Source organism: Panthera tigris, chromosome D3, assembly GCF_018350195.1.
Source record: "Panthera tigris isolate Pti1 chromosome D3, P.tigris_Pti1_mat1.1, whole genome shotgun sequence".
Lineage (NCBI taxonomy): Eukaryota > Metazoa > Chordata > Mammalia > Carnivora > Felidae > Panthera > Panthera tigris.
Window position 1 is genome coordinate 40,671,943 of NC_056671.1, and position 26,885 is coordinate 40,698,827.

Sequence of the window (26,885 nt, forward strand, 5' to 3'; positions counted from 1 at the left end):
CATTCATTTTTAAAAAAAATTTTTTTTTTAACATTTATTTATTTTTGAGACAGAGAGAGACAGAGCATGAACGGGGGAGGGGCAGAGAGAGAGGGAGACACAGAATTGGAAGCAGGCTCCAGGCTCTGGGCCATCAGCCCAGAGCCTGACACGGGGCTCGAACTCACGGACCGCAAGATCATGACCTGAGCTGAAGTCGGATGCTCAACCGACTGAGCCACCCAGGCGCCCCTAAAATGCATTTATTTTTTATTTTTTTTTATTTTTATTTTTATTTTTAACGTTTATTTATTTTTGAGACAGAGAGAGACAGAGCATGAATGGGGGAGGGTCAGAGAGAGGGAGACACAGAATCTGAAACAGGCTCCAGGCTCTGACCTGTCAGCACAGAGCCCGACATGGGGCTTGAACTCACGGACCGCGAGATCATGACCTGGGCCGAAGTCGGCGGCTTAACCGACTGAGCCACCCAGGCGCCCCTAAAATGCATTTAAAAATAGCTATGAGGGGACACCTGGTGGCTCAGTCAGTTAAGCATCTGACTCTTGATTTTGGCTCAGGTCATGGTCTCAGTTTGTGAGATTGAGCTCTGTGTCGGTCTCTGCACTGACAGCGTAGAGCCTGCTTGGGATTCTCTTTCTCTCCTCTCTCTTTCTGTCTTTCCCCCACTCACATTCTTCCTCTCTCTCTCAAAATAAATAAATAAACATTTTTTAAAAATAAAAATAATTTAAAAAATAAAATTAAAATAGCAGTGAGATCTATTTCACGCCTGTTAAACTTGCTGAAATAAATTAAATTTAAATTAAATAAATTAAATTTATTTAAATTAAATTTAAGGATGCTTGGGTGGCTCAGTCGGTTGGGTGTCCAACTTTTGATTTCAGCTCAGGTCATGATCTCACAGTTTGTGCGGAGCCTGGTTAGGATTCTCTCTCTCCCTGTCTCTCTGCTCCTCTCCCTTGCTAGGGTACATGCTCTCTCTCTAAAATAAAATAAAAAAATAAATATTGAAAATAAATTAAAATTATACATTGCAATATTGATGTGGCCATGAAGAAAGAGCATATTCATACGTGCTAGATGGCATAGCCCAATTATTCCAAATAGCAATCTCACAAAATATACCCTTTAATTCATAGTCCCTTTCTGCGAAAATACTTACAAGGAGGTAATTGAAAAGGAAAACCTCTATTTGTACAAAATATTTATAGCTCTCTTTTTAATTCAGAGGCTTTCATCATTTTAGAATGGAAAGAGACCTAAGAGATCATTTTTCCTTTGAGCTGCACATTAGAGTCATTTAGGAGCTTTTAGAAATTCTTGTGTCCCATGCCCAGAGATTTTGAGGTAATTGTCCTGAAATATGGTCTGAGTTGGAGTACAGTTTAGAATCTTCTTAGCTATTCTAATGTGTAGCAAGGAAGGAGAACCACTCTTCCAGTCCCACGCAATTGGGGGAACCATGAAGAAACAGCCAGAGAAACAGAGCCTCTGAAGGGAACACACATAGATGTAATAAGAGAGCTGGGTTGCAAATGAAGATGTTCCTAATTCCTAACCCTGACTTCTAGTCTTGATGAATAACTGGAAACATCCATGTGTCCAGTATTTAAGGACTAGGACACCAATGATTGTGGAATAGTACAATGCATTCATTAATTGTTATTGGTTATCTATGGATGCAGTAGAACATAGTGTGTACACATTGATGAGACCCAGGTGTGATAGGGGTGTGTCTGTTTCTCTCCTCACCAAGAGATTCCCAGCTGACACTGTTGAGTTGCTCCTTGGAGGGGCATGGTTCCCCCTTCATGCTCTCCCCTCTGCCCAAGGTGGCCAAGTTCTCTGAGTCCCCCATCTATCTTATGGGGAATGGAGTTATCAATGTCCAGGACTGCTGAACTGTGGGCTGTTCATGCAGAACAGTGATGAATCAGAAGTCCCTGTTTTAAAATTGTGGTGAAATACACATAACAAGAATTTACCATCTTAACCATTTTCAAGTTGCACAGTTCAGTGGTATTAAGTACATTAACACTGCTATACAGTTATCACCACCATCCATTTCCAGAACTTTTTCATCTTCCTCAACTGAAAGTTTCTACCCATTAAACGCTAGTTCCCATTTCCCCCACCCCACTGCCCCAGCCTCTGGAAACTACCATTCTACTTTCTGTCTCTATGAATTTAACCTAGGTACCTTAGGTAAATAGAATCATATAACGTGTTCTTTGTGCCTGGCTTATTTCACTTAGCTTAATGCCTTCAAAGTTAGGAGTTTGTTTGTTTGTTCGTTTGTTTGTTTTGAGATTGAGAGAGAGTATGTGTATGAGGGGGGAAGAGGGGCAGAGGGAGAGAGAGTGACAATCTTAAGCAGGCTCCGGAGAGTTTGACAAAGGGCTGGATCCCCTGACTGGATCATGACCTGAGGCAAAACCAGAGTCAGACGCTCAACTGACTAAGCCACCCAGGTGCTCCAAGAGTCCATTTTTAAGGATAAATTATCCCTTATCTTTCTCTCTACTCCCTTGTTCTTTCTTCCAAAGGCCCCTTTCCTTCTGGGTTGAGGATCACCCCATTCCTTCTATTGGTCCTTGCTCCCCTGCTGTAGTGGGTACTCTGCCTTTTGCCTTTTATTTTCTAGGCTCAGTATTATCTGGTGAGCAGGATAGGAAAATCTAGCTCTGTAAGCTTGTACCTGAAACTCCTAAGTCTGAAGGTTTGTTTTGTTTGTGCATCTTTGTTCTGTTTCAGCATGGACTGGGAGAGAAAGGGGAAGGGACTATCAGAGTATGAAAGAGAGAGAAGAAAACAAAGAATATAATCAAGTTAATACTTGAAGATATATGCCTGCCTCAAATGTGAGACTAGTATCTACGTTATAAAAGAATAGAAGAAGTTATAGAATTTTATCACAAGTGGATTGTTTTAGTTACGAGCAAGTGTTGTATACTGACAAGTGGGTGAGGTCTGGATCTGGATTATGAATTTGAACATAGTTTCTTTTTTTTTTTTTTAAAGATTTTTATTTTATTTTAAATTTTTTTTTCCTTAGAGAGAAAGAGCACATGATGAGCTGGGGAGAGAGAGCGAGAGAATTTTAAGCAGGCTCTGTTCTCAGCACAGAGCCCAATGTGGGGCTCAATCCCACAACCCTAGGATCATGACCTGAGCCAAGATCAAGAGTTGGATGCTCAACCACCAGGCACCCCTGGGTTATCTGAATTTGAATCCTCACTCTTAACATTTTCCTCCCAGTTTTATTGAGATATAATTGACATTCAGCAATGCAGAAGTTTAAAATGCACAGCATAGGGACACCTGGCTGTCAGTTGGTAGAGCGTGCAATTCTTGATCTCAAGAGTGTGAGTTAAAGCCCCATGTTGGGTGTGGGGCCTACTTAAAATAATAATAAAATAAAATTAAATGTACAGCATAACAACTTGAATCACATACATTGTAAAATAATCACCACAATATCTAACACTTTTTAGTTGTATGTACTTGAGCAAGGTACTGAATTTCTCTGTACCTCAGTTTTTTCATTAGTGAAAGTGTATAATAATAATGATAGCACCTACCTCATACAGTGCTCTGAGGAATAAAGAAGTTAATACATATAAACCATTTATAATACCACCGGGAAAATAGTAAGTACTATGTAAGTGTTAGATATCAATATTTTTTGGTCAGTGTTTGGATACTTGTTATCTGTGAGACCAAGTGTGATTAACTATATAAGGACAAATATATTAAAAATTCAAGACAGCATTATTCACAATAGCCTAAAACTGGACACAATGAGAAGTCCATTAATTGATGAATGGATAAGCAAAATATGGTATGTCTTTCAGTGAAATATTTCTCAGCAATAAAAAGAAACAAGCTGCCAAATCTTGGAACAACATGGATGAATCTCAAAAACATCTTGCTAAGAAAAAAAAAAACAGACATAAAGGACTACATATTATATGATCCCATTTGTATGACATTTCTAGGAAAGGCTAAACTATAGAGACAGAAATCCAGGTCAGTGGTTGCTTAGGCTGTGGATGGGATCAATGCTTAACTACAAACTGGCATAAGGGAATTTTTCTGGTGATGGAAGTGTTTTAAAAATGGATTTTGGTGATGGTTGCCCATCTATATAAATCTACTAAAACTCATTGAACTTTACTTTTTTTTTTTTTTAATTTTTTTTGACGTTTATTTATTTTTGAGACAGAGAGAGACAGAGCATGAACGGGGGAGGGTCAGAGAGAGGGAGACACAGAATCTGAAACAGGCTCCAGGCTCTGAGCTGTCAGCACAGAGCCTGACACGGGGCTTAAACTCACAGACCACGAGATCATGACCTGAGCCGAAGTCGGCCGCTTAACTGACTGAGCCAACCAGGCGCCCCGTGAACTTTACTCTTAAAATGGGTGAATTTTGTGATATGTAAATTTTACTATTCTGAAACTGTCAAAAATAAAATGAAATTGGAGATTCAGATCTCTCCCTCTTTAGCCTGGTTCTCATTCATTCATTCATTCATTTATTTAAGAGAGAGCATGTGCATGGTACATGAGTGAGCAGGGGAGGGAAAGTGGGAGAGAGGGACTCTCAAGCAGGCTCCACACCCAGCACAGAACCGGATGTGGGGTTCATTATGGGGCTCAACGTGGGGCTCAATCTCATGACCTTAGCTGAAATCAAGAGTTAGAGGCTTAACCGACTGAGTCACCCAGGCACCCCTAGCTTGGTTCTCACTTAAAACAAAGAAGAGGGGTGCCTGGCTGGCTTAGTTGGTGGAGTGTGCAACTCTTGATCTCAGGGTCATGACTTCAGGCCTCACATTGGGCATGGAGTCTACTTAAAAACAAAAAAGAAGAAGAAAAAGTTATTGTTTTTGCAAAAATAATGTATGTCAGTTGTTGGGAGGCAGTTCTTCATGGGTCCATCATGTTTCTGTATACCTTGCAAGCAGGCCCAGGCTTCCATTTGTTCCAGATTATCTTTTCAGGGATGTCTGTGTAATGAATAGCCTTTGAAGATAGAAAGAGTGTTTCCCTCTGGGGAAAAAGGCAGGCATGCTTACTAGCCAATATAATAAAGAAAATGTCTACCTCTGGAGCAAAGGGCGAACATGCTTAATACTCATTATATAGTATTTGGGTCCATAAGAAGGGAAGTAGGAGTAGAGTTGGTGAATTATACAGGGTAAAATGGCAGATATCACCTTATGCCATGGTACCACAATTATTTTTAAGTAACTACCTGACTCTGTCTACCCAACTACACAGTGGCTACTTTGGGGACATGAGTAAGTTACCTCTGGATCCTGGGTCATGGCACAGTGTGTGATGTAGTAGGTTTTCAATACATGCTCTTTCTTTTTCCATACTGTTGGTGCATGCATTGTACTTGTTAATTACAACTAGCAACTTTAAAAAAAGTTCTTGATTTCAGTTGGAATTTAGTTTTTGTTTTGTTCACATTAAATTTCTTTAAAAAAAAATTTTTTTTTTAACATTTATTTATTTTTGAGAGACAGAGACAGAGCATGAGTAGGGGAGGAACAGGGAGAGAGGGAGACACAGAATCGAAAGCAGGCTCCAGGCTCCAAGCTGTCAGCACAGAGCCCAACGTGGGGCTCGAACCCATGAGCAGTGAGACCATGACCTGAGCTGAAGTCAGAGGTTCAACCTACTGAGCCACCCAGGTACCCCTTCACATTTCATTTCTAAATAATATTTATTTTAATTACTTTTTTGGTTTATCTTTTTGTTTTTTTTTTTGTTTTTTTTTTTGTTTTTTTTTTTGAGAGAGAGAGAGAGAGAGAGAGAGAGAGAGTGAAAGTGCAAGCTGGAAGGGGCAGAGGAAGGGGAAAGAGAGACTCTTTTTTTTGTTTTAATTTTTTTTAACGTTTATTTTTGAGAGAGAGAGAGACAGAGTGTAAACAGGGGAGGGTCGCAGAGAGAGAGACACAGGATCTGAAGTAGGCTCCAGGCTCTGAGCTGTCAACCCAGAGCCCAACATGGGGCTCGAACCCACAGACTTCATGGACTGTGAGATCATGATCTGAGCTGAAGTTGGACGCTCAACCGACTGAGCCACCCAGGCTCCCCTATTTATTTTTGCTTTTAGGATACACTACTATTAGTTAAACTCATCATTTCACCCTTAATTTTTAATAAATATTAATGTAATTAATATATAATATACATAAAAGTATATAATTATACTATATAATAAATGTCAATATTAAAAAGATTGATACTATTTGTTTATTTATTTATTTATTTATTTTAGTAATCTCTATACCCAACATGGGGCTCAAACTTACAGCCCCCAGATCATGCTCTCCAACTGAGCTAGCCAGGTGCCCCCAAAATATTAATATTCTTAAAAGTCAGTTTGAAGAGAGAATATATCTACTTTAAAATTGCTTTTAAAAACCCCATGATTCTAGAAGCAAGTATTTTTTTAAATTTTCAAACTTTTATAGTTCATTGCTTTTTAAAGAGCCATTTCCATTAGATGGTTTCCTAGGAAATTTAAATTAATACTTGGTTAGCATTCCATTAAGTTTTCAGAATAATTACACATCTATAAGGGCTTTATGATTATATCAGACTAATTGACAAGATGATTTTTCATCTATAAGGGAATCATGATTGAATCACAATAATTGAGTTTTATGAGACCAGCTAAATTTTTCTTCTTTAATTTTAGTTTAATTATGTAGTATGTATGTAATTTGGATAGCTATATGTTATTTTTTCATGTTTGTTTTGAGAGAGACAGATTGAGGGGAGGGGGGGAGAATTCCAAGCAGTCTCCACACTGTCAGTGCAGAGCTTGATGCAGGGCTCGAGCTCACCAGCTGTGAGATCATGATCTGAGCTGAAATCAAGAGTCGGATGCTTAACTGACTGAGCCATCCAGGTGCTCCTGGATAGCTGTATTTTAAATAAATATGTTGTCAGGAAAGGGTGAATCCAGATGATGCTATAGCAGAAAGATCACTTGATAAACTAAGTTGATTCTAGCTCATGCTGTTTTGTCAAATCCTATATATTTGTTTGAAATAAACTATTTGGCTTTCACTGGGATCTTGAGTGTGTCAGTGTATAAATGATAATATTTTAGTTTTCCAAAAGTGTGTGTGGACTTCTCTAATTTTGTATTTTTAAGTGGGATCAAAATTCTGTAAATATTTTGAGGTATTGATTTTGTCGCCAGTATATCTTGATGTAATAAATAATTGTTGCACAGGAAATATAACAAATTCTTTAGTAACGGGTCTTCCTTCTGATGGACACTATTGGCCTATGGCTCTATCTACACACACACACACACACACACACACACACACACACACACAGTTAAATTGTTGAAAGGCAGTGTAGTATGAAATTTGGAGACTACACTCTGTATAGAACAGAACTGAGTTTAAATCCTCTGTCACATTCTAGTTATGTGATATTAAGAATATTAGCCTCTTGGTGGGGTGCCTGGGTGGCTTAGTCGGTTGAGCGTCTGACTTTGGCTCAGGTCAGGGTCTCACAATCTGTGGGTTCAAGCCCTGTGTCAAGCTCTGTGCTGACAGCTCAGAGCCCCAAGCTTGCTTCGAATTCTGTGTCTCCCTCTCTGTCTGCCCCTCCCCAACTTGTGCTCTGTCTCTCTCTCTCTCTCAAAAAATAAACATTAAAAACATTTAAAAAAAAAAAAAAGAATATTAACCTCTCTAAATCTTAACTTCATAATCCATAAAATGTTTTTATGTATATGCAGCGTGTTCAAATAAGATACTGTAAAGCAATTAGCATTAATGCCTGACATATAGCAAATGGTCATTAAATATCATCTAGTATCTAGTATTATGATTTGTATATTTTATTTTTGTTTATTTTTCTCCCTCCTGTTTTGAGAAGATTTGAAACATGTTGTCTACAGAAACAGCCCACTGGGAACCATTCTCATGCCTGGTGGATAAAAATCAGAACCACTACCATTCTATATTGGGTGTTTAGAGAACAAATGGATGCTTGGGGAACATGAAACTTGGAAAACTCTCATATGGATTCCAAATAGCTCAAATGTCCATATGCACACTGACAGGAGGTATATGTTGACGAAGAAATGCCAAGTTGAATTTTACCAGGAAACAGCATCAGGACTAAATGGAATGCATTCTTTTACATACTTTGGATAGCTCAGAAGCAGAGCATAATGTAAGAGAGACTCACAGAATACCTAGTTTCTTGTAAACGAAGTGTCACTAGAGGATACATCAATGCATGGCAAGAAGTGCTGGGATTTGGAGTCCAATTATGGATTAAATGAATTGCATTTGTCATTTAATAGCTGGGTGATCTTTGGTAAATGACTTTACCTTCAAAACCTTGATTTCCTTGGCTATATAGTAAAGCTGATTATACCTCGCTTGCAGGAAATTATGAGAATTAAATGAGGTCCTGTATATAAAGTGCCTATCACAGGGTCTCAGTTTTAACTGTAGTTATCATCAAGAAAGTAATTATAGACTACAATATTAGGTCTGTTTAATATTTTATAGTTACAAGTGATCTGTATTCACTTGAGGTGATATCACTGTAATATCATGTTGGAGCTTAACCAGTTCAGTACATATAATATGAACAATGAGCTTTCAAATTATTTCTATCAGTAATAATAGTTGATGTTTACTGTTACGTGGTAATCACTGGGTTAAATGCATTATCTCATTGAATCTCTACGGCATTCTCATAATTTGGATATATTTTGTAGAGAAGGAAAATGAAGCTTAGGAAGGAGAAATAAATTGCTTGAGGTTGAATCGATGGTCAGGAATCTAGCTCTAGTCTGAATCCAAAATGTAGACTGTAACCACCAGGTTCTACCACCTGTTAATTTGTTACATAGTCTGAAAAACAAAGAAAGAATCTCTGGTTAGATAAACTGACCCTACTGTGACTTTGGCAAAGAGAAAAACGTGTTGCTTCTCAAAGGCTTTAATTAGTGAAAAAAGGGATTCAAATACTCAAGCCTGAAGCTGTGACTTTGAAGCATGAGAGAAACAGTGACCGTGTATTGTCAGGCCAAAGTTGCCACCACATGGGACCCATTTTTTACGTGTTTTGCCTTTAGTTAGCCTCAAGGTCTTTTTAAACCTTGTGCCTTTTAAATGTACTGTACATGTGTTACGAACAGCACACCCAGAACCATATCTTGGCATTAAAATTCCATGAAGTCCATTTTGGGAATCAGATTACCACACCTATTTTTAGTTCACAACACAAACTCCTTTTTCCATTACACTTTTAAATATCCAGCCATAAAAGACATATTGAAAATAGCTCTTCCAGCCTCATAAAAATCCTGCATTTGGTGAAATCAGGACAGGCCCATTGACTGGCATTAATGTAAGTGCGTGACTGAGGCAGCTACCTGCCAGTGCCTCTCTCCTCCTCTTGGTTAGGACTACCCGCCCCATCCACTTGCTGCTATATTTGTCTGCCTTCTTGGCCATAAAAGGCTGGCTGTGTGGCTCTGACATTCTACAGCCTGACCACATGCATTATTTTTGAACTGGTCCCCAGGGTCCTGTCTTTAGGCCTGCCTCTTCACGTTTTCTTTGGGATTCATCCTCCGTGGGCTTTTCATTCTCTCGTCCAGCTCCACAGCCACCTCGGAGCATTTGTGCACCACCATCGCTCCTTTGCAAACTGGTAAGTGTGACACTGAGGCAGAAGAATGCACTTGATATTTTAGGTGCTTAACAGAATTGCATGCATGTGGTTTCTTTCTATCTTGTGAGTTCAGTGGTTTGCTCAAAGAGCTGTCAGAATAGCAGAGAAATAGGAAAGTGGAGCCCCTGGGCGGGAAGACAAAAGCAGCAGGGTGCCAGTTTCTGCTGGCACAGCTATTCTCTCACATCACACTGTTCTTTTTAAGTTAAGCTACTGTTCCTGGAACTATAAGGAGATAAGATCTGTCTCAGGTGGAACTGTAAGTGTGAGTCCAAGTACTCTTTCCAAGTTATAGTTCTGTGGTTTGGTTGGAATCTGGAATGGATGAGATGACAGCAAGTAATATGTTTTCTGTTTTCCACATGCCTACAATATTCCCTGATTACAAATTAGACCAAGAGGAAGTAAATTCACTCAGAAGTCCGTAGTTTCAAATTCAGTGATTTTGTTATGTCAATGCCATGTGGACAAATGTAAGAGTGCATTATGATATTTCTGACCCGAAAATGGTTAAGTCATAGTTCAGTAGCAACACAGATCCCCACGTGATGATCCTAAAGTTCACACTTTCTGTGAATGATTCTAATCAGCTTTGGGCCTCTAACGCTTGCACAAAAGTATCATCTCAGGATTTTAATTTTGTAATCAGTATTTCTCCCCAAATTCCCAAATTATATTCAGAAAGAAAATGCCAGTCTTAACCATCTTTCCTCCCCGCATACTCTAGCTGTCACGTGTTGGGGATAATCCTCACTTACTTGAAGCAAAGGTAGTTGTACCTTCGTTCCAGAGGTCAGAGTAGAGGCAACCAGCTCTGACGACTACAAGCCAGGCCCTGTTTACTTGTAATACATTATGGATGTGCCTGCAATGTTAAGTACTATTAAAAATAAATCTACTGAGGGCAAAATAGAAATAAAGAGAGTAGAAAATAGAATTGGGGCAAAATAGAAATAAAGAAGTACAAAATAGAATTGGGGCAAAATATTTAAAGATTTTACTTTGTGAAAATGTAAGCATTTCAAGTCACCTGAGCTTATATGAACTTGTCTTATAACTTAATACATAGGAAGGTCATTCATTTGTTTGGACATCTTTTAAACAACCTTTGCCATGCTGCAATGTAGTATGCATCATTAAAGAAATGTATCTATTATCTTTATAACTGCCTAACATATTTCTATATTAATATATTCTAATTCTTCTTAAATCAAAATTTATCTAATAATTATTCATTACATATGGTAATTATTCTGTATGTTTTAGAACAGAAGATAGCAATCTATTTAAGGGTCGAAGCAAAGTTGCTTGCTAGTAGCTATTTTTTTCCTCTTGGGAAATGCCATGTAGACTGATATCTTCCATGAGCCCCAAGATAAATATTTCTGGAGTGGAGTTTGCTGGATTTTCTTCCCTAGGGAATGCATGCTGACTTACAAAAGAGTCTAAATAAAAAGTTGATTTAACCCTGACAAAAAATATGGCAACTTTAGAAGAATTCATTCCTCATTTAAAATAATCAAAAAAGAGATTTGGAAAAAACTGACTACCTCACAACGACTTTTACTTGTAAAATTTACAAATCACATTTCAGAACATGCACAAAAGTATTAAAAATGGGTGGAGGGACTCCTATAAAACTATTACTTCCTCCAACGTTGTCAGTGTGACTGATACAACTCCTGTCAGTGGACACAGCATTTAAGAAAACTCATACAATGTGAAGCCTCCCTCTCTCTGCTACACAGACTTATCTTTGACTGTCAGTTGAACTGTTAGCTGAAGTTCACAGTGCAACCTTCGACACTGATGGCTGACTTTCTTACTTCTTTGTGCAAGAAGACTAGAAGCCTTCATATTCTTAATGGAGCAAATTGTCTGGTTTGACACTGTACCTTTTTCAAGTGTTCATGGGATTTGAGAGAGCTCATTACAGGATAATGCTGTTGACCCTTAAATAACATGGGTTTGAACTGCATGGCCCCTCTTATACACAACATTTTTTTGATAAATATAGTACAGTACTGTAAATCTATTTTCTTTTTGATTCCTTAATATTTTCTTTTATCTGACTTTATTGTAATAATACAGTATATAATACATATAATGTGCAAAATATGTGTTTATCTACTGTGTATATTATCAGTAAGGCTTCTAGTCAACAGTTGGCTATTAGTAGTTAAGTTTGGGGGGGTCAAAGTTTATATGTGGGTTTTCCACTGTCTGGGTGCGGGCGGAGGGACCCAGTGGGTCCCAATGGCGGGACCCTGCCATTGTTCAAGGGTCAATCATATAAGCAAACTCCAAGGTTCAGTCCTAGAACTTCTTTTTCCATTTATAATCATTCTGATCTATTTTTTTGGCTTTGCATACCATCCATATGTTGCTGATTCCCAAAGGTAGGTGTCCATCCTGGACCTTTACCCCGTGGCCCAAAGTCATGTGTCCACCTTAACCTCTCCACTTGGATATCTAGCAGGTATCTCAGTTGTAGTATATCTCAAACCTATCTCCTGTACTTCCATCCCTAACTGTGCTTTATGACACTCCTGCCCATCTCAGTCAACAACTTCATTCTTCCAGTCACTCAGGCAAAAACCTCAGCATCGTCTCTCACTCCTCTTTGTTTCACACCCTAATTCAGAACTTTCAGCAAATGCTGTTGGTTCCACCTTCAAAACACGTGCAGAGTCTGATCACTTTTCACACTTCCACTGCCACCATCTTCATGTCTAGCCTGGACTATTGCAGTGGCCTTTGTATTCATTTGCTAGGGCTGCCCTAACAAGGTACCATAGACTGGGTGGCTTAAACAACAGAAATGTATCTTGTCACAATTCTGGAGGCTAGAAATCTGAGATCAAGGTGTGGGCAGAGTTGTTGTGTTTTGAGGCCCCCCTTATAGATGATCTTCTTGTCCCTCTTCACAGAGTCTTCCTCTGTATATGTACATGTCTGTGTTCTAACTTTCTCTTCTTACAGAGACACCAGTCATATTGACTGAGGGCCCATCCCAATGATCTCATTTTAACCTCATTTCCTCTGTAACGACCCTATCTCCAAATGTAGTCACATTCTGAAGTACTGGTGGTTGGGACTTCAACATATGAATCTGGGGGAATACAACGTAGCTCATAACAGCCTTCTTTTTTTAAAATTTATTTTTATTTTTTTAAAAGTTTTATTTTTAAGTAATCTCTCCACCCAATGTGGGGCTTGAACCCACAACCCCAAGATGAAGAGTCACACGCTCCACCAACTGAGCCAGGCAGACACCCCCACAACAGCCTTTTGATTGGTCTCCTGGCTTTCCTTCTTGTCTCTCAGTAGTCTATCATTTATATATCAACCACAATGAGTCTCAGCTTGTAACCTTTTGATGGTTTTTCTGCCCTTTCAGAGTAAAAGACAAAGTCTTTGCAGTCACTTCTCGGGCCCTACGCTGTCTACCCTCCCACCCCACCCCCAACATATCCTCTCCTATACCTCTCTTTGCACCCTGCTCACTCCTTGCAGCTTCACTGCCATTTGCTACTCCTGGAGTACAACAGGCACGCTCACACCCTCGTGTCTTTGCAATGGTCTTCCATCTAAACACTCTTCCTCTGATATTCTCATGCTCAGATGTCACTCTCATGCTCAGAAGCTATCCCTAATGAGGCTGTCTAAAATTGCATCCCAACTCTTTGTTTTTTTCCCCCTTTGTTTTTGACTGTAGCATTTAACACATTCTGTTTACCTTACATTTTAGTTATTTTCTCTATCGGCTATCTCCTGCTATAGAATATAAGGTCCTATATAAAGTTATCAGAGCAGGGATTTTGTTTATTTTGTTCATCTGTGTATTTCTTGTGCTGGAACAGAACCAGGCTCGTAGTAAGTGCTCAGTAATTGTTTGTTGAATGAAAACCACGTTGACTATACACAGGCTCTCCTCATCACATATTCTCCCAGTAGAAGCCCCCATCAGAATGAAATGCCAGAAAATTAGAAATACATATTATGAAAGGCCTGAGGAAAAAGCAAATAGCCAGAGTAGGGAAATTTTGTAAAGACCTCCTAGATATTAAAACGAACAAACAAAAAGAAACCTGCGCTATTAGAAGACCTAATGGCAGGAGGGGGCTTAAGTGGGCCATGAAGTAGAAAGTTTGCTGAGTAACCAGTTAAGCTAACCTTCACATCATTTTCCATTTGCTCTTTGGAAAAGATAAGAGTATTAACTTTTGCATATTGGTTTAGATGACTTGTTTCTTTCTTTCTTTTGTTTTTCTTTTTCTTTTTTTTTTTTTATGTTGAGAGAGAGAGAGAGAGGGAGAGAGAGGGAGACAGAGAATCCCAAGCAGGCCCTGCACAGTCAGCACAGAGCCTGACATGGGGCTCGAACTCACGAAACTGTGAGATCATAACCTGAGCCGAAATCAAGAATCAGAAACTTAGGGGTGCCTGGGTGGCTCAGTCAGTTGAGCATCCGACTCTTGGTTTTGGCTCAGGTGGTGATCTCAGAATTTGTGAGTTCAAGCCCCACATTGGGTTCTGTGCTGACAGTGCAGAGCTTGCTTGGGATTCTCTCTCTCCCTCTCTCTCTGCCCCTACCCCACTCTCTCTCTCTCTCTCTCTCCTCTCTCTCTCTCTCTCTCTCTCTCTCTCTCTCTCAAAAATAAATAAATAAATATTAAAAAAGAAAAAAGAAGAATTGAACACTTAACTGACTGAGCCACCCAGGTGCCCACTTGTTACTTAATAATTCACTCAAAATTTGCTACTTTCTTATAGGTTACCTGGTTCCCTCCGGGGCACACGATGTCTTTGCCATTTTATCAGAAGCTCCACCAGCACTATGACAGCAGCTACCGCAACAAGGACCTTCGCACCACCATGAGCCACTACCAGCAGGAGAAGAAAAGTTCTGCCATCTACACCCACGGCTCCACGGCCTACAGCAGCCGGTCCTCTGCCGCGCACCGCCAGGAATCCGAGGCCTTCAGCCAGGCGTCCGCTGCCTCGTACCAGCAGCAGGCCTCTCGGGCCACTGCGTCCACCCATGCATCTGCAGCCAGTCGGAAGACAGCCTCAGCCTATGATTATGGCTACTCCCACGGGTATGTCAAAAGCAGCCTTCCAACCTTAGGGCAAAGGCACGTTCTCTGAATAACCCTCCTACATCATTTCCCTTTCTTTTTAATCTGGCAGCCCTACATTTAAACCAGGTGTGGAGTGAGGCCATGTGTTTGGGAGACCTGGGACTTCTGTCTACCTGTTTCCCTTTACATTCTCTTTGAATTTCACACTTTATAATCACACTGGCGTGCCTTGCTTGCATTGCCAACTGTGATATTGCTAGAAGCAGAGAAGTTTTGCCACAGATTGATTTCAACATTCAGCAGCAGCAGAGCCAGAAAATATCATTTCAACACTCACAGCAGGTTTCCTGGCCCTCAGAATGTTTCTACTTAGATGAGAAGCCAGTATAGAATTTAAAATTCACAGGTCACAGGCGCCCAAACTACAGCAGAGATGTGTTCTACTTTTTCAATATCTGAGAACCAATTCTGAGCTATTGTTCAGGCAGCAGATATTTTCTTTAGCTAGAACACTTTATGTTTTTATTTATTTTTGAGACAGAGAGAGACAGAGCATGATCAGGGGAGGGGCAGAGAGAGAGGGAGACACAGAATCTGAAGCAGGCTCCAGGCTTTGAGCTGTCAGCACAGGGCCCGATGCAGGTGTCGAACTCATTGAGTATGAGATCATGACCTGAGCTGAAGTCGGACGCTCAACCGACTGAGCCACAGAGGCACCCCAGCTAGAACATTTTATAAAACTAGGCCCTTATCTCAGTCAGCTTAAGAATACCAGGAATAAATCTGTACTCTGATCAAAGTAGATTGATCAACCCATTGCAATGAGGGAGACCACGCCACAGAGGGAAAGAGAGTTACTATAGCATTCTAGGAAGAGTGGAGTTTACATGCAGGTTTGGTTTGCAAAGTGAACCCAGGGTCCTGTTTCTACTGGAAACAGTGAAGTTGAGATAAGTGAGGACTGTTGTATCCAGAAACCCTTAATGTGGGAGCTCAGCCCCAGGGTTGGGAACTGAGGCTGCTTCTTTGTGTCAACAGTGACTGGGGTCATCCAGGTAAGAGTACATTGTCTCATTCTCACTGATAAAATTTCAAACAGCAAACTTACTGATAATCTTTGATATTAGAGAAGAAAGTTTCTCAGTGATCTGTAGTCACACAAAGAAGGAGGTTACCACAGCCTTTTACAGCAGCAGTATCCCTTGGAGAAATGTTTCCTGTGAACTTTGCAATTGGCTTCTGTGTCTTTTGTTCCAGCCTGATGAATGCTGGGCAGATGCTTACTTTCTCAGCCCAAGCCAGTTTTTATTTTCTTGATATCCAGAATGAAATGTTTCATGGGAATCAAAAAAACACTTGCAAGATTTATGTGATTTTATTAAAAATCCTGGGGCACTTGGGTGGCCCAGTCAGTTAAGTGTCCAACTTCAGCTCAGGTCATGATCTTGTGGTTTGTGGGTTTGAGCCCCACGTAGGGCTGTGTGCTGACAGCTCGGAGCCTGGAGCCTGGAGCCTGCTTCGGATTCTGTGTCACCTTCTCTCTGACCCTCCCCCACTCACACTCTGTCTCTCTCAGTCTCTCAAAAATAAATAAATGTTAAAAAATATTTTAAAAAATCTATCCATAGTCCACAGAAGACATTGCTGAACTTGAAAACATAGACATTTTTGGACTATGTGGTAAATAACCACTTGCTGCCTTGAATCCCCTCCAAAGCATCTGGCATAGTTGCATTCTTTTGTTATAAACATAATAATATAATTTTAAGTTTTACAAAATTTAAGTCCACAAAATATCTGTTAGGACAACTAGAAAAGTGTTTATTTCTGGGATTTAAAGGTATTATTAAGGAAATAACACAGTGGTTTGTATCAAAGTGAGGATGATTTCTGAAGGAAGAAATTCCTGAATGAATCCCCAGTGGGTTTAAGCAGCACCTGATCTACAGCTGTTGTTTCTTGGGCACGAGCAGGGACCTCCTGGGAGTTTCTGCTCTGTTCAGTAACAGAGCCAGAGTCTGCTGGGGCTTACCTAGGATATATGATGGCAACGTTATGAAATTCCATTTAAAATGGAACAGGATCATCTTGCCATCTCACTTTCATGGGATATTCAGAAGGACTTTGTGTTGGCTGTAAATATGGAAATATTGTCGCTAAGATGAATTCATTTCTTTTAGCACTTGCTTCAGATGAACTGCCTTCCAAAGGAAAGTTGGGGGGAATTAACACCATGTGTATGTGGCAGCATCATTTTGTTCTGAAGAATGTTCCACAGAACATTAAGAACCTCATTTAGGAAAGCAGCTGTCTTGTAATAGAGGAGGATTACATTTTAAATATCCATTTTCCAAGACTGTGCTGAGTCTATAGAAGAGGTAGAAGATGGGTATTTTCATTATTGTATAGTTGTTAATGTCACTGCTTGTGTATTTATTTCCTTTCCCCAAGGCTATAGAATCTATAGAGTTTTCTGCATTTGTATTACAATTTTTTTTAAGTTTATTTATTTTTGAGAGAACATGAGCAGGGGAGGGGCAGAGAGAGAGGGAGTCACAGAATCCGAAGCAGGCTCCAGGCTCCAGGCTCCGAGCTGACAGCACAGAGCCTGACATGGAGCTGGAACTCATGAACCTCAAGATCATGACCTGAGCTGAAGTCGGACGCTTAACTGACTGAGCCACCCAGGCGCCCTATGAATTTGTATTTTAAAGAGATCTTCACTTCTTCAACTCTATTGCTAAATTTTATGTTAAAATTTTAAACAAATTCTTCTTTTAACCATATGTGTAATATTCATATTTATTAAAAAATTTTTTTATTAAGTTTCTTTATTTTTGAGAGGCAGAGAAAGACAGAGCACGAGTAGGGGAGGGGCAGAGAGAGAGGAAGACACAGAATCCAAAACAGGCTCCAGGCTCAGAGCTGTCAGCACAGAGCCCGATGCAGGGCTCGAACTCACAAACTGTGAGATCATGACATGAGCCGAAGTCGGACGCTCAACTGACTGAGCCACCCAGGCACCCCTATTCATATTTATTTATAATTGGATATATTATATTAAACATTAGTAATTGAACTTTGAGCATTTTTATATTTTATTCAGAAAAAAATTGCTCTGTGTTATCTTTGGAACACGTAGCCATTTCAGCTTTAAAAGCCTCACATAATAAGCTTTCTATAGGAAATGGAACTGTAATTATTTTCCTATACTCAACTTCACATCGTGTTCTTTCCTACTATGCCTGTATTTTATGTAGGCAGGAAGGTAGGTAGGTATTCATTAATGGCTTTAATGTTGAAGAACTCAGACTCTTGGTAGAAATATACTAACCTAGAAATGTTGACACAGAAACAAGAGAGGGAAGAAAACACCAATATTTTTCCCTTTATGTAATGCAATGTAAAGGAAAAGAAAGCCAACCTAATCCTGGGGTTATTTTAGTTTTTCTTTTTTTAGACCTAGAGCTAACAGGTGCAAATAATATTCTTTGAACATTTCAGAATCTTCGTAATTCCTTTAGGTTGTATTTTCATTCTCTCAAAATGGAGGAGCAACTTTTCCCCGCTAAATGAAATATCTCTCTTTGGATTGTGAAAAGTGTTGTTGATTAAAATCCTTAGCGTTATAAATGCAATTCTGTGGAATGTATGTAAACACTAGGCTTGATCTATTTTTACCCTCTGCTTTGTTATTAGATGTCCAGTGGTAAAATGGAAACTATGGAGACTGATATGTGCTCAGGGCTTGGCTGACCTCAGTAAATCTTAGGAACAATGGCTCGTTCAGCGTCAATGTGTTTATAAGCACAGATCAGTTACCAATTGAATTGTAAGCCAAGGGTTATAAAATAAATCCTGGAACACTTATTATAAATGCCTTTATTCTTAGTCACAGTGAAAAAAAAACCCCTAAATTAAAGTAATTCAGGAAGACAAAGTGACACAAAATTATTGTTTTATGCAAATAATCCACAAATACTATCAGTGATTAAAGGAGAAATGGTACTTATAACTACCATTCGGCAAGAGTTCTTAACTTCTATCCTTGAATAGATTTCAACAGGGTCTTGGTTGATCTGAAATTATGTGCAAAATTAGGCACAGTTGAGAATTTGTTTTTGTTGAGAAAGACCGTAGTTTTTATCAGATTCCCAGAGAACACTGTGACTCAACAAAGGTCAGAACCACTGCACTAGAAAGTGTGAATATAAACATCAGACAACCCAGTGTGTGGCCTGAGGGTCCCTTTCCCAATACCAATATTATATGAAGTTAGGATGAATTAAGGCAGATGTTTTAGGGAGTGTGATATTATGGAAATCATGGTAACTTTCTTTTCAGTAAGCTGGATCACACATTAAGATGGAAATAATAAATGAAATATTTTGTTACACTTGGTAGGAATGAATAACTTTCAAAAAGCAGAGATAACACAGCATAGTTCTAGGATGATGGAGGGATTTAGAGTTGTCCCTCAACCCTGTGGTAATGGTAGATATTGAATTTCTTGATTCTAAACAGTTGAAATTCAACCCATATGATGCAATTCAGCACAGTATCCTCTATACTACTGTATCTTTACAGTAACCCTGAGAAGTGGAAATTATTATTCTCTTTTTAAAAATGAGAAAATTTGGGGTGCCTGGGTGGCTCAGTTGAACATGGGTCTCTTGCTTTTGGCTCAGGTCATGATCTCACAGTTCATGAGGCTCTGTGCTGAGAGTGCAGAGCCTGCTTGGGATTCTTTCCCTCCCTCTCTCTCTCTCTGCCCCACCCGTGTTCTCTTCTCTGTCTCTCTCTCTGCCAAAATAAATAAACATTAAAGAATAAAAATGAGAAAATTAGAGCCCAAGTAGACTAAATAAATTTTCTCCCTTGCACTAAGAAATGGTACAATAATGATTTTAACCCCCATCGTACCCCAAGCCCCCCACCCTTTCCATGAGTACCCAGTGACAGTTATGATCAGCCAACTCCCCTTCACCTCATAGCCACCAGATTTTTCTTGAAGCAGCAATATATAGTTTTTCATTATGTTTCCTTTTATTTGCCCTCCTACTAGAAAAGCCATTGAGCACCACAATAACAAGATTCAGAACAGGGAACAATCGATCCAGGAGCATTCATGAATGCCAAACCTGAAACCTCACAGACTCTAACTTGTCACTTAGAATCAGACATAGTGACTCACGAGGGACTGTAGAAGACACTAGTGTGGGGACGAGAAAACTGAGGCATGAGTAACTTGTCTGGGATATTCTGCCTAACTTTATTTTTTTTAATTTTGTTGTTTTTTAAAAATTTTTAAATATTTATTTATTTTTGAGAGAGAGAGAACGAAAGAGAGAGGGTGGGGGAAGGGGCAGGGAGAAAGGGAGACAGAATCCGAAGAAGGTTCCAGGCTCTGAGCTATCAGCACAGAGCCCTATGTGGGGCTTGAACTCATGAACTGTGAGATGATGACCTGAACTGAAGTATGGCATTTAACCAGCTAGGCCACCCAGGCACACCTCTGCCTAACTTTAAATTATGCCCTTACCTACACTCATGTCACATTGGTAAACTACCCTTGGTGGTTACCCAAGTAATAACCTCTTTTGAAACTACTATAGTTTGCAAAGAATATGCTAATGCTCAAAACAATTCCAATTCAGACAGAAGATACCAATGTTCAAAATAGAGACCACTGAACACAGAAGCCTCTGTCTTTTATTGGCAGGTTTGATTACAGCAGGACGGAGGGGGACCTGAAAACTTGCTCTATTTCCCACCTTAGGGTGGTTTCAAAAGATGTTACCAAAGAAATCTACTGCCTGTGGACATTTCTGTGTCTTGACCTCAGCTGCTGGCATCAGATTAGTATCCATTTTCTACATATTCATTTCCAGATGTTATAATGCAAAGGGGATAGTCTTTGGGGTCAAACAGGCTGTGCTTACTTGGAGTTAGACTTGTGACTTCAGATAAGCTAGTTAACCTCTCAGTTTCTTCATCTGTAAAATGGGGAAAATGTTTATCCCTCATGTTGGGACGTCTAAAAGAAATAATCACATAAAGTACTTGATGTAATAGCTAGCACACAGGGACAGTCACTGAGGTTTAAGTATTGTCCATTCATTCACTAAATATTTATTGAATGCCTCCTGTGTGCTAAGCACTGCTCTAGGTGCTTGGGATAGATTGCTGAACAAAACTGACAAAGATTCCTGCCCTCATGGAGGATATGTTCTAGCATGGAGAGACAGGCCATAAACAATAAATATAATCAAAATGGCCTTGAATTTTATATCACTCTAGAAGGTAATAGATGTTATGGAAGTAATAAAAAAATCGAGTAGGCTAAGACACATCAGTATGTGGGGTGGGGGTGCAGGTTGGAATTTTAAGTAGAGTAGTCAGACGTCCTCAGGAAGGTGATATCTGAACAAAGATGTGAAGTAGCAGAGGGAATTGTCTGGGGGAAAGGTGCACCAGACATTGAGAACAGCCACTACAAGGCCTTTCAGCAAGGAACAGCATCGAGACCACTGAGGGAACAGAGGAGTGAGGGGAAAGTACGTGAAGATGTCAGAGAGGAAATGGACAGGGCATGGCCAACCAAATGGCCTTGTGGGCCATTGTAAGAATTTTTTATTCTGAGTTAGAGGGAGTCTTGGCAAAGTTTTGAGCACAGAAATGACTTGATCTGACTTTAGTTGTGACAGGAGCACTGTGGCTGCTCTGTGGAGAACAGACTGGTGCATGAGCAGAAGCAGGTCACCCAGATAGGAGGCCAATGCTGTAGTCCAGGAAGGGCAGATGGGAAGTCAGAAAGGATATGATGAACATATTTTTGGATTTATTAGCTTTTGCTGAATTCTTACTTCTACCAGATTTGTCACAGGGCTTTTCAACTCCCATAGTCACATAGTTTTGAGGCTGCAAAAAGATCCATGTAGATTTGTTATACAATGAATTTTCTGAGAGTCTCTTTAGGCAGAATAATGATGGTAAAACCATACCCTTATTCTTCATTCCCCAAGATCCAATGAAGTACATTGTTCCACTGTTAGTGTTTTTTATGGTACTTAATAGGAAAAACACCTGAAATAACCATAGTTGTATGGGGATTTAGGTCCACCTATAGATTCAAGCAGCTGAATATGAATTACAAAAAATTATTGAACTATAGACAGTTATGGGAAATGAAATTTGTTTGGAAAGCCACTGATATATCCAGGTTGCCTACTCTTACCTTTTCTCCTCTAGAAATAGTCTTATAGCCTCATCTCTAAATAAAAGCTTAACTATTGTATATAAGGAAAAAGCACCACAGTTTCTGGATTACAAAAGTCAATTCAGTGTTCTGGGATTTGTCTTCCACATTTTAAATACTAAGAAAATGACGAGTTACATTATTTCCCATATGAAAGAAAAAGATCAGAGAAAAATCTAATGAAAGCAGAAAAGTCAGTTACTTTTTCCTCCCAAGAAATAGGCAAGTTTATTGCCAATTACTTCTTTTTTTACAAAAAAATACTTTATTTTAAAGTAATCTCTATACCCAACATGGGGCTCAAACTTACAACCCCAAGATCAAGAGTCACATGCTCTGCTGACCAAGCCAGCCAGGTGCCCTGCCGATTACTTCTTTATAAGCCAACTGAGTTATGTTCTGAATCCCTGAATCCAAGGAGAGTAGCCTTCGCCATATGTCAATCTCCCTACTATCACTGCTATAAACATGTGGCTCGTTTGCATGGAGAGAGCTGGGACTGTCACTCCTGGTAATACCAGCTTCATATTATCAGCAGTTTGTGGATCCACAGAACTGTGGAATGGTCAAGCAGGAAGAGACCAAAAGCTCATCTAACTTAAGCCCTTCCTTTCACAGGTACTTACACTGAGGCCAGGTAAGATGTGATTCATTCTGTTACCTGTGCTTTGCCCTGTCACTCAAAACCGTTATTTGCTAGGCTCTTTTGCAGGCTAAATTCAAGTTTAGATGATACAAGATACCTCCAGAATGGCATTCATCTTCCACAGACAGGTGAACCATCCTGTGAGAAGGAAGGCATGTCCTTTAGTAGAGTAGGAATAGAATGGGTCAGCCAAAGGTGGAAGGGGGGCAAAGTGGTACCTCCCAGGCTCCAATGTGAAATGTTAGCTCTGTTCCTGGCTGGCTGGGCAGTAGAGTGTAACTGAGCTTCCCTACAGAGATTTCGGAACTCTGGAAGCCCATGGGAGCCGTAGCAACAGGCTTGACCTTTTCCACAGCAGCCTTTCTAGATGCAACAAGAGAAAGCAAGAGCACCCCAAAGGAGGGGGGTAACTTCCATGCAACCACAGTGACCATCCTCAAAGTGGGGTGGGATGTGGATTTCTGGGCTGCCTTATAAATAATAAGACTAACTTTTTAAAACCCTGGACAATTTTCAGTTCACAGACTAAAACTTTATAAGGCATCTCCTTCAAGTGTCGTGCATAATATAATATCTAGGAACTATGGAGTAAACCTTTTCACTTCTGCTTAAAAATAGGCCATAATCTGGGTTAATTTCTAAAATAGTCATAAATGGATAAAAACTGAAAGGTATGTGTAGAGAAGGACCACAAAAGATTTAAATCTCTCAGTGTTTTACTCCTTCACCTTTTCTAGAACACATGACTGTTCTACATTCATGTTAAAAAGTGGTTCAAACCTCCATGGTATTTGCTTTTAGCTCACGGCTATACATTAGCTGTGGAAAATTACCAAAAGGAAGATAAAATGTTAATTATCGATGGAAACTTAAATAATGGAAAAAATAAAGCAATAAAGAGAAGAAAAAATTGTGGCTACATTCCTATTTAAATAACTAAACATTTTTTTTTAAAACTAAAAATAAAATATTTTCATGGCTGAGAAAGTGAAATGGAGAAGGGGAAAAAAGACAAGTGTAAGGTAAATAATGCAAAACCAAACAAAAAACCAAGGATGTTTACTTATTATGACGCTACACATCAGTAAATTTCAAGAGTGATGTTAATCAAACAAAATTCATGCTTATATCTTATTAGAAGCCTTTTCTGCAAAGTGTATTAGTAAAAAAGAAAGGACTCAAAGTCTCCTACTTGTCTAACTTTGATGTTCTCCTGAAACCTCCATAAGTGTTCGGATTGGGAAACAGGAGAATTGAAAGGTCAGTAGAAGTGTTGAGCCTGACATGATACCCATATCAAAGGAGGATCATAGAACGAAGCTACTCTAAATCAAAAGTAGATCCGAAACAACCTTTTCATAAAACCCCAAAGAAAGTATTGTCTTTCAAGTTTTGCAAGAGGGAGATATGACTGATGGAAAAGTAGAAATGAAAAGAGAGACTGCAAACTTCAAGTACTTATTCCTGACCCTCCAGGGGGTGCTGAAGATGAAAGAGATAGGGCTTCAGATACCAGAAGCCCCCAAGGAGTGGCTGACTAGCTGAGTGAAGACAGCCGAGAAGGATGACCCATAGTTCACTAAAACCGCTGCCTCTCCCTTTCTTCTGGTAAACAGCTGAGCATTTTGTTTGTATGCAACAGGAATAAGTTGCAAATATATACGAAGATGCGGTTTTAAAGGAAAATTGTTGTAATAATAAAAGTGAGTTCAGTTCTTTTGTGACCACTCAGTAAAGTCTAACGATGACACATACATAAGTCAGCAATAAAAATCGAGCTTTTACTTTGAAGCTTTTGCACCTACCACTGTGTCATCCCAGGATGACCTACCCCTCTTTCAATGTCCAGCTCTTCCACAAAGGATTCCCTGGTAACCCCAGACGGAAGTTGTCTCTCAAGCCTGTGAATTCAACTTTTGTTTGCACTGCTCTTTCTGCGTATCTGCCTGTGTTCCTTCTGTCCTTTTGTGCTTTCTTCCTTGATGGACATTATATGACATGTCAGGCCTGGTAGCATTTATTCCCCTATAAGTTGTAAAGCTTTGAGAAAGCAAGGGTCTTTAATTTCTCTTTATGTCTCCCTCCCACCCCAGTCAGGCACAGTATTTTGCACACAGTAGAATATGAATAAATATGTTTATAGGATCTGTTGAATAAATCAAGTTGTTAAGGAAAGTTAAAAAATAAACCTGTGAAAATTTCAGTGGTACTGTTACATATAACACAGTTTGAAAGGCTATTTTTGAAGTTACCTTTCTCCAGCACCTTCTAAAATATCAGCTACATGCTGAGTTTATGTTTAACTTTATGAGAAACTATTCAATTGTTTTCTGCAGTGACTGTACCATTTTACATTCCCATAGCCATGTATGAGAATTCCAGTTTATCCACATTAGTTACCTTCTGTCTTATTTATTATAGCCATTCTTGTCGGTAGGTAGTGGGGTCTCATTTTGGTTTTAATTTGCACTTACCTAATGACTAATGATGTTGACCATCTTTTTATATGCTCATTAGCCATTTATATATCTTCTTTGGTGACAAGCCTGTTCAAACCTTTTGCTTCTTTTTTTCTTTTGCATATTTTTAAATGGATTTTTTCTGCTTATTATTGAGTTGTCAGAGTTATTTGAATATTTTACATACAATCCTTTATTAGATATGTATTTGAAAATATTTTCTCTCATTCCTTTCATTCTCTTAACAGTGTCTTTCAAAGGCCAGAACTTTTCAATTTTGATGAAGTTTAATTCATTCCTTTTTTTTTCTTTTTGAATCATGCTTTTGGTGTTATCTCTAAGAACTCTTTGGCTAACTCAATATCATAAAGAGTTTCTCTTATCTTCTAAGAGTTTTATAATTTTCACTTTTACATGTAGAAATTTGATCCATTTTTTTGGTGCCTGGGTGGCTCAGTTGGTTAAGTGTTTGACTTTGGCTCAGGTCATGATCTCACGGTTTGTGGGTTCAAGCCTCGCTGTCTGTGCTGATGGCTCAGAACCTGGAGCCTGCTTCGGATTCTGTGTCTCCCTCTCTGTCTGCCCCTCCCTCACTTGCATTCTGTCTCTTTTTGTTTCTTGAAAATAAATGAACGTTAAACATTTTTTTAAAATAAAAGATATAAAAACAAAGGAAATTTGATGCATGTTTAATTAAATTACGCATGTGATATTGAGTAAAGTTCTAAGTTCATCCTTTCACATATGGATATACAATGGTCCAGCACCATTTGTTGAAAAGGTTTTCTTTCCCCCTTTAATTCCTTAGCACCTTTATCAAAAATGAATTAATTAAAATTGTTACTTATAAAAAGTTTTAAATCGGTGAATATAAGTCTTCAAACTCAGTTCCTCTTCTACAAAAAATCTTTTGCCTATGTGTTCCTTCACATTTCTGTATAAATTTTAAGATAACCTTGGCAGTTTCTACAAAGAAAAAAATCTGCTGGGATTTTGATGAGAATCATGTTGAGGGGTGCCTGGGTGGCGCAGTCGGTAAGCATCCGACTTCAGCTCAGGTCATGATCTCACAGTTTGTGAGTTTGAGCCCTGCATTGGCCTCTGTGCCGACAGCTCAGAGCCTGGAGCCTGCTTCAGATTCTGTGTCTCCCTCTCTGTCTGCCCTTCCCTCACTCATGCTCTCTCCCAAAAATAAACAAATGTTAAAAAATTAAAAAAAAATAATGTTGAAACTGTAGAACAATTTTGGAAAATGTGCCTTCTTAACAATATATTTTAGTCCATGAACATGGAATATTTACTTATTCAGATCTTTTTTCACTTATCATAATAATGTTTTGTCATTTTCAATACACAAGTTTTCTACTTCTTTGTCAAAAGAAGTACTACACCCAACATGGGGCTCAGACTTACAACCCTGAGATCAAGAGTCCCATACTCTACTGACTGAGTCAACCAGGGGCCCCTAAGTGTCTTTGGATATGCAATGGGGCTTTTGTAGCAGCCTACAATTGGATTTTTAAAAATCCCCATTCTGACAATATCTGCTGTTCCTTGGAGTTTTTAATCCCTTCACATCTAATAAAATTACTAATATGGTTGGTGTTATGTTTGCTACTTTTGGGTTTTTTTTCTATATATTTCATATCCTTTGTATATCTCATATCCTTTGTTCATTTATTTCTCCTTTATTGCCCT

The 26,885-nt window shown here is 39.2% G+C and overlaps 1 protein-coding gene across 11 annotated transcripts in view; it reads left to right on the forward strand.

Moving 5' to 3' along the window:
* The window catches only part of MYOM1 (myomesin 1), a 163,426-nt gene that overhangs the window by 13,998 nt on the left and 122,543 nt on the right, over positions 1-26,885 (forward strand). For 7 of the 11 annotated variants that reach the window (XM_042962765.1, XM_042962769.1, XM_042962766.1 and 4 more), the window contains one exon: positions 14,517-14,842. In XM_042962765.1, the coding sequence (XP_042818699.1) occupies positions 14,517-14,842 (326 nt within the window). Of the gene's footprint in view, positions 1-5,689; positions 5,708-9,590; positions 9,720-14,516; positions 14,843-26,885 lie in introns of those variants that run through there. The other 4 variants (XM_015540792.2, XM_042962773.1, XM_007089491.3 and 1 more) reach the window with 2 other exon arrangements.